The sequence below is a fragment of the Chrysochloris asiatica genome, unplaced genomic scaffold (genome assembly GCF_000296735.1).
Source record: "Chrysochloris asiatica unplaced genomic scaffold, ChrAsi1.0 scaffold00021, whole genome shotgun sequence".
Lineage (NCBI taxonomy): Eukaryota > Metazoa > Chordata > Mammalia > Afrosoricida > Chrysochloridae > Chrysochloris > Chrysochloris asiatica.
The window spans coordinates 1,793,478-1,802,041 of record NW_006408539.1 but is presented as its reverse complement, the minus strand read 5'-3'; the positions used below and the strand labels follow the sequence as shown (position 1 = coordinate 1,802,041).

The 8,564-nt window shown below is 39.3% G+C and overlaps 1 protein-coding gene and 1 pseudogene across 2 annotated transcripts in view; both read right to left on the bottom strand.

Annotated features, from left to right (window-relative positions):
• Window positions 1-1,837: 1,837 nt before the first annotated feature.
• LOC102820338 lies at window positions 1,838-2,758 on the bottom strand (annotated as a pseudogene).
• A 2,670-nt stretch (window positions 2,759-5,428) lies between these two features.
• The window catches only part of SKA1 (spindle and kinetochore associated complex subunit 1), a 22,904-nt gene continuing 19,768 nt past the window's right edge, over window positions 5,429-8,564 (bottom strand). Inside the window, exons 4-5 of one of the 2 annotated variants that reach the window (XM_006837492.1) lie at window positions 7,619-7,788; window positions 5,429-5,665 (exon numbers count right to left, since the gene is read on the bottom strand). In XM_006837492.1, the coding sequence (XP_006837555.1) occupies window positions 5,517-5,665; window positions 7,619-7,788 (319 nt within the window). In that variant the 3' untranslated portion in view covers window positions 5,429-5,516. The remainder of the gene's footprint in view (window positions 5,666-7,618; window positions 7,789-8,564) is intronic. The other variant, XM_006837491.1, reaches the window with a different exon arrangement.

Below are 8,564 nucleotides of genomic sequence, written 5' to 3'. Positions count from 1 at the left end.
GGCACCTGACAACAACAACAAAAGATTTACAGCCTCGAAAACCCTGTGCAGGGTCACTATGAGTTGGAACTGACTCCACAGCACATAACCACCACCAACATGTTTGGAATGATACAGAAGCATCAAAATTAGATGGAAGGGGACCACAGATACTGTACCAAAAAGAAATGGTTGATATTCAACCATTTCAAGAGGTACTATATGATCAAGAATTGATGGTACTGAAGGAAAAACTTCAAGCTGCACTGAAGGCATTAGCAAAAAAACAAGGCTTCAGAAATTAATGGCACACAAATTGAAATCTTTAGACAAAGTAATGCAGTACTGGAGGTTCTCACTTATGTATGCCAAGAAATTTGGAAGACAACTACCTGGTCAACTAATTTGAAAAATTCCATGTTTGTGCCCATTCCAAAGAGAAATGACCCAACAGAATACAGAAATCATCAAACAATATCATTAATATCACATTCAAGTAAAATTTTGATGAAAATAATTTTAAACATTTACAACAGTACATCAACAAAGAACTGCCAGAAATCCAAGCCAGATGTCAGGTGGAACTTGGCTGAATACCGGAAAGATGTTTACTTGTGCTTTATTGCCTATGCAAATGTTTTCCACTCTTTCGATCATGACAAACTAAAGATAACAGTAAGAAGAGTATTACAGAATACTTATAATTATGCTGATGAGGAACCTGTACATAGACCAGTTGTTTAAACAGAGCAAGGGGATGCTGAATGGTTTAAAGACAGGAAAGGTGTGTGCCAGAGTTGTATCCTTTCACCATACTTATTAATCTATATGTTGAGCAAATCATTCAAGAAGCTGGATTATGTGAAGAAGAATGTAGTATTAGGATTGGAGGAGTCTCATTAATAACCTGTGACATACATATACAGGACTCCTGGTGTGGTGCTGTAGGATGAGCACTGGATGGCGAACCACAAGGTCATCAGTTCAAACCCAGCAGCTGCTCCTTAGAAACTCTATACAGGGTCGCTTTGAGTTGGAACTGACTTGATGGCACTTAACGCATAAATATACAACCTTGCTTTCTGGAAGCAAAGATGACTTAAAATACCAATAGAAATCAATGACTACAGCCTTCAGTATGGATTGCACCTCACTGTAAAGGAAACAAATATCCTCACAACTGGACTAATAAATAACATCATGATAAATGGAGAAAAGACTGAAGTTGTCAAAGACTTTATTGTCCTTGGATCCACAGTCTACACTCATGGAAACAGCAGTCAAAAACTCAAAGGACTTATTGCATTAGGCAAATCTGCTGCAAAAGACCTCTTTAAAAGTGTTTAAGGACTAAAGTGCACCTGGCCCAAGTCATGGTATTTTCAATCATATCATATACATATGAAAGTTGAACATTGAATAAGCAAGAGCAGAGAAGAATCAATTCACTTGAATTATGGTGTTGGAGAAGAACATTAAAAGTATCATGGGCTGCCAGAAGAACAAACAAATCTGTGTTAGAAGAATTACAGCCAGAATACACCTCAGAAGCCAGGATGGCAAGACTTCATCTCTCGTACTTTGGACATATTATCAGGAGAGACCAGTCCCTGGAGAAGGACATAAAGTGGAGGGTCAGCAGAAAAGAGGAAGATTCCCAACTAGATGAATTGACACAGTGGCAGCAGCAATGGGCTCAAACGTAACAACTCTGGATGGCACAGGACCAGGTATTGTTTCTTTCTGTTGTTTCTGTGAGTCCAAATCAACTAGATGTAGATGACACCAACAACAACAAAAAGGAGCTCTGGTAGTGTAGTGGCTTAAGTGTTGGGCTGCTAACCTCAAGGTAGGTAGTTCATGTAAACTCATTCTCATTTAGTCTTTTTGACAGGGCAGAGTTCTGGTCTGTTCGCTCCTGCTGTTCCCTGTGGCAGCAGTATCTTTCTGCTTCATCTTTCAGTCTACTCAAGCTTTTTCTGAAACAGCTGGTCATTTTCCTTTTTCAGATGCTGCAGTTGCTCAGTCTTACCTTTGTCTCCCTGAATAAGCTTCTCCCTTGCTTTCTCTTGGATTGATAGCTGAGCCTGAAGCTGATCCACTGATTCCCATCTCCTCATTGTCTGAAGCTATCATCTGATTTTGCTTTTTGAGTTGAAGCAGCTCTCTCTCCCAACAGTCCTCCTGCTCTTTCACTTTTTGTTCCACATTCTTAATGATTCTCTTTGTGGTTTCTAGCTCCGTCTGCTGTCCCTGCATCTTCTAGAGCTCAAGTTGAATGTCTGAGTTCTACTTCTGGAGGTAGATGTAGCTGTCCTTGTCCTCCTTGCTTTATTTACAACAAAACTTCCTGTTTACTGATCAATCTCCTCCACCTCTCCCAGAGTGTTAACAACTTTCCAGATGGAACTGAAAAGGGATTCTTGCTCCTTGTACCCCACCATCCTGATCCACATAGATGAACTAGAAACACTCATCATCCTTGGGCAGGTAATAAGCTTTGAACTGGAGTTCCTATTGTTTGGCTGATTCACTGTTTAGGTCAATGGGCAAAGTAACTCCCATGAAGGTATAATACTCATGAGTTGTCTTACATCCCCCCTCAAAAAATGCCAATCCAACCCTTTCGATGAGGGATGAAATGCTGGCTGAGGGTATAGCTTGTGATGTCCGCTCCAGGAATGTAGAATTTCTCCACATTGTTAAAGATGGCCTGAATGAAATGGCACTGGTCTGGCAAGGCAGTTGATGTGAGGAGATCTTCTATTAGCTCATCCATGGTGAGGGCCCAAGGGTAGCAATCAGGGCATTCTCTTTGGTTGGTTGATGATGCATGGAGGGGATTGAAACCATGGAAATGAAACGATGTAAAGTAGGATGAATGTAAAGCTAATGTTCTCCCATGTAAACTATCACATAATTCACAATAAAACATTAAAAAAAAAAAAGTTCCTTAGTCATTAGTTGTTTTTTTAACCCTAATTCATAAGTGAGAATTTCAGTATTTTTTAGAGCTTAAAAAATGATACCTTACAGATTCCTTACTTAAAAGATGAGATTTTCATGTAATTATCAGTAGAATATTTTTATATATTTATTTTCTCATTTATTTAATGATCCAGAATAGCCTTTCTTTTTCATGGAAAATAACTAGGATATTAGAATCCTGGAATATTAAAAGTAGAAAGTTCTTAGAAAATTTTTAGTTTAACTGTATCAACATATACAGGAGAAAACTAAGGCTTGAAAAAGTGAAGTCATTTGCCAATGCACACAAACTGTTTCAGTTAATACTTACTTAGCACCCTCCCACGGGAGAAAGATGAGACTTTCTGCTCCCGTGAAGATTTACAGCCTCGGAAACCCTGTACAGAGTCGCTATGAGTCACCATCACCACCACCACTGTTTGAACTGCAAGGTCGGTGGTTCAAGCTCACCAGAAGCTCCTCGGAAACTCGATACAGGGTCGTTATGGGTCAGAATCGATTCTACAGCGTTTAACAACTGTAAAGTCCTAGTGTGGCGCTGGGGTTAATGCGTGGTAATCCAAAATTGTTTATACCGCAAGATCAGCGGTTCAAGCTCACCAACCGCTCCTTGGAAAGCCTATACAGGGTCACTATGGGTTGAAATGGGACTCAACAGCACCTAACAATAACAACTGTAGAGTGGGAGTCCTGGTGTGACGCGGCAGGTTAGTGTGCTGGAATGCAAAGTCGGTTTGAACTGCAAAGTCGGCAGTTCAAGCTCACCAGCAACTCCTCGGAAACCCTATACAAGGTTACTAAGAGTTGGAGCCGACTTGACGGCACTTAACAACTGTAAAGAGCTCTGGTAGCCTAGTTGGTGAGCAGTCAAGCTGCTAACCTCAGGGTGAAGCAATTCGAACTACCAGCTGTTTGTAGGAGAAAGATGAGGCATTCTGCTTCCATTTAGATTTACAGCCTCGGAAACCCTATGCAGGGTCGCTATAAGTCAGAACCGACTCCACGCATATAGCCACCACCACACCTTTTATTTTGAAGACTATTTGAGTTAATAAAGACATATTCAGGATGGAAGTGCTATGGAGAAAAATACAGCAAGGAGAGGGAGAGGAAGTACTGTGGGAGATGGAATTTCAAAGATAGGGAGGTCAGGGAGGGGTCAGTGGGTAGAGAGGTGCGTGGCACCTCATCTTCTGTAGAGAGGCTTGTGAGCTTTTTGATTAGCAGTCCGGTGCTTAACCCATTACGCCACCAGGGCACCTCATGTGGTGGTGGCTATGTGCCATAGAGTTGGTTCCGACTCATAGAGACCCTGCATAGGGTTTCCAAGGCTGTAAATCTTTACAGGTGTTAGCTGTAGGGATTTGGTAAATGTTTATCAAGTTGTGGAAAGTCTACAAAATAAGATTTCAAAAAAACTGTCAATTTGTTTGAAAATTATTTCTAAGTAACAGATTAATTCTTGTGTGAAAGGAGGGGAAGTCTTCATTATTCTTTAAGGAAAATGATTTTACCCAAATGAATGTGCCAACAACTACAACAGAGATGAACTGTTCACCCCAACATTCATTTTTTAAAAAGTAACTTATTGATAAAGGTGTTCAATAGGAGTTTCAAGAAGAAACACCTCAAACAGAAAACTGTTTCCATAGGAAAAAAATGATTCAGAGAAAAATTAGTCTGGACTCAAAACAAAGTATCATGTCATTACTTTTATTTAAAGCAAGACATGACAAATTAAACATACCTGCGTTTAAGTCAAGGAGAAAAGAAGGATAAACTACACATATACAAGACTCATAAAGTGCGTTGTAGTCATCACAGCGATGGTGTTAACCAGGTTCTCTGTTACAGGGATAAGCCTGCCAAACACAGTACAGACCTAGCGGACCATCAGATAGTCTTCCTAGGTCAAGGAGAAAAACATGGCTAAATTCCTACCGTCCAATCAGTCACTCATTATCCATGACCACTATCAACCCTCCTACACGTTATTTTATCATCTTTTTCATTTCAATGTTCTGTCATTACAATTTCACTACAAGCTGAAGTTTACAGACTGATTTATACTTGAGTGCATTTCATGTAATTTACTCGCTAGTGCCAATATGAGAGAGCAAAGAAAATACACATGCACAACTGTCTCCAAGTCCAACTTTTTAGGAAGTGTTCCGCAGACGGAAATGCCATTGATGGGATTTAGATACTAATGAACTTTAATTCCTAGGGATCTAGGGATCCCTGACCTTATCTTCGTGACCTTTTGTCTTCCAGGATTACATCTGTACCCTTCTTACTGGCTCTGCTATATCGTCATCTGAACACTAAAGCTGGACATGAATGTTTTTCATTCCACTATGTGCCTAGCACAAAGGTTTATATGGTAGGAGTTTAAATATTTGCTGAAAGGGAGGACATTTATCAAAATAAAAGTTTTATTTTTACAGAAGAAAGGGGAAAAAAAAGTGAATCAAAGTATATATAAAGCATTCCAGGAACAGATTCTATCCCTATACTTCACTGTGGTTGGTCCGAGGGCTCACAGGGCCTCAGGTTATAACATAACGGGTCAGTCTTCCCCCTCGGACCTCAGAGAGCCTCTTGCAGTGTCGTAAAATATTCAGGATCACGTGAAACCTCTTGTCAATTTTCAAAGCAGTGAACTCCTTTATGTCAGCTTCCACTACAAAATAATGACCTAGAAGGAAAGAGATCAGAGCTGAGTTTTACAAAGTCAGCTTTCAAGATGGTTCTTTAATGCATTACATTGTGAACACGAAAATGTGGTCCTGTTTTACTTCTAGCTGCCTATGGGTAATACTAGTGTCTTGGATAATACTAGGGACTTCATAGTGTTCATGGAAAAATTCCATTATCTTATTTCAGTCCTCCATGAACTTTGTGAAGATCTCATATATACTTTTTTTACATTTTTTAACTTTTTAGTGTGAATTGAGTGAAGGTTTACAGACAAGTTCATCGGTTCTACATTCAACAAATCCTACACTTTGTTTCATCTCAGTGACTACAATCCCCTCCATGCAACAGCAGTTTTCCTGCTTCCTCCTTGTGGCTCCTATTTCCATTCCACCCTCCTTCCCATCCCTTCTCAACTCTGTGCTAAGGTAAGTGTTGTCCTTTTAATTTTGAATGATTGACCACTTCATAGTGTGCATATCTTACTAGCGTTGTTGTCCTCTCTCTATATCTACCTACTACTTGACTGAAAATTGGGCCACGAGGGTGAATTCCTTTCTAGACCTGAAGGATGATCGAGGGTCATAGTTTCAGATTGTTCCAATCTTTCTGACCAGTAAGCGCAGTCTTTTTTTTATAAATAATTTTGAGTTTTATTCCACATTTTCTTAAACTCTAATCCAGAACCTTCTAATGTGAGCCCTTTCAGAGCAGTTGTTAGTAATAGCGGGCACCATCTAGTTCTTCTGGTTTCAGACTCATGAAGACTGAAGTTCACATGTTCCATTAGCCTGCTGGACTAATTGATTCCAAACATCTTCAATTCTCATCATTCTTCTTTCTTCCGCACATAGCACCTTAGATGGCTGCTCATAAGTTTTTGAGATCCCAGATGCTATGCACCAAAGTGGGATGTAGAACACTGTCTTTATGGACTGTTAAGCCAATTGACCATGTTGTCCCCTGAGACTATAGTCCTGGGCTCCCAAACTCAGCAACTCGTTGCCTTAAGATGTTTGATAATTTAGGAAGGGTTCATCATTTTGCTCACTGTATGCTCCACCACATTTATAGTTGTGTTAGCAGGAAAGATAAATACCCATGTACAAATATCCTCTTTCAAACGCTTCTAAATCTGTGGGCATACACCCACTTTTCCTCCCATACCCAATCAGCCTGTGTCTCTGTCCAAGTATCTCCCCATGGAACACTGTTGTTCTAAGGTTGTGTATATAATACTATTTACCTCTATCTGCTTTAGCCTTTGCATACTTCCCTGTGTCTTCACCTGTCTTCATCATTCTTCCGCCAACCTCCCTCTTCTTATACATTGCCTCCCTTTCTTGTATATTGCCCTCAAGAAACAATACGGTGTCGTGGTTAAGAACATGATCCAGAGTGGCTTGATCACTTAACTTGCTGACTTTGGGCAAGTTAGTTACGCTCTTTCCTCATCTGCAACCTGGGGATAATAATAGTACCTACCTTATAATGGTATTATCAGGACTAAAGCTCTTAGGACACTACCTGGTACACAGTAAGTAAATGTTATATAGGTATAACCTACTATCATTATTTGTATTCTAATTAACAGAATACTAGATATAGTACCACAACAGATTCTAGAGTGGTATTTCTTAGCCATGGCACTACTACTGATATTTTGGGTCTGATCATTCTTTTTTAGGAGAGAGTGAGAGGTATACCCTGTATAGTGCACGCAGCATTTTAGCAGCATTCCTGTTCTCTACCCACTAGATGTTAATAGCATTCCTTACATGAGATGTAACCACCAAAAATGTCTTAAGACATTGCCAAATGTCCCCTCATGGGCAAAACTGCTTCAGTTAAGAACTACCTCTCTAGATTAGAATTTTGAGAATTAGGTTTGCTTTTCATAATGAGTTGTATGGCAAACAGTTGCCAAGTACACATGTACATGCTACCATTTTACCTTTTGTATCCTTTGTTTCTTCTTCTATAAATCTGTGATAAAGGTTTCTGACCACAGAACTCATAGATTTCTTTGGCTGATGTACAATCTTGTATTTACTAGCTACTGCCTTGTTGATTTCTTTAATGACATCATTAATTTGACAATAGGTTAAGCGAGATTTCATGTACCTATATATATAAAAAAAAACAAAAAAAAGGATATAGTTATTTCTTTTCTTTTAAGAGAACACAATCATTTTTCTTTAAAAAACACATGATGATTTTGCACAGTTGTAAAGCTACTGTACGGACTCTATGTACGAAAGCAAATGGCACCACACAGTGGATTTAATATTAGTTGTAAATGCATATTGCAAACTCTAGGGCAGCCACACAAAAAAATATTTTAAAAAAGAATTACAATTGATACATATGCTAGGAGAGAAACAGAAGCTTAAGAAATGATCAGTTAAAACTAGATAAGGCAAAAAAAGAGGGGATGATAAACAACAACAAATAGAAAACAGTTACAAACATGGTAGATATTAAACCAACTATATCAATAATCACTTTAAATGTCATATATAAATCAGGGTGCATAAAAAAGTGGTTGCGGTGGTTATGTGCGTGGAGTTGGTTCCGATTCATAGCGACCCTGTACAGGGTTTCCGAGGTTGTAAATCTTTACAGCAGCAAAAAGCCACACCTTTCTTCCACGGAGAAAGCTAGTAGTTTCCAACTGCTGATCTTGAGGTTAGCAGCCAGATTCATAACCACTTCACTACCAGAGCTCCTTGCATAAAAAAGTAAAATGTAATCATATGCTCTTCAAGAAACCCAGGCTAACAACACGGGAAGATATATTTACACCAATGTTCATAGCTGCACTATTTACAATAGCAAAAAGATGGAGCCAGCCAAAGTGCCCATCAACTGAAGAATGGATAAACAAGCTGTGGTACATA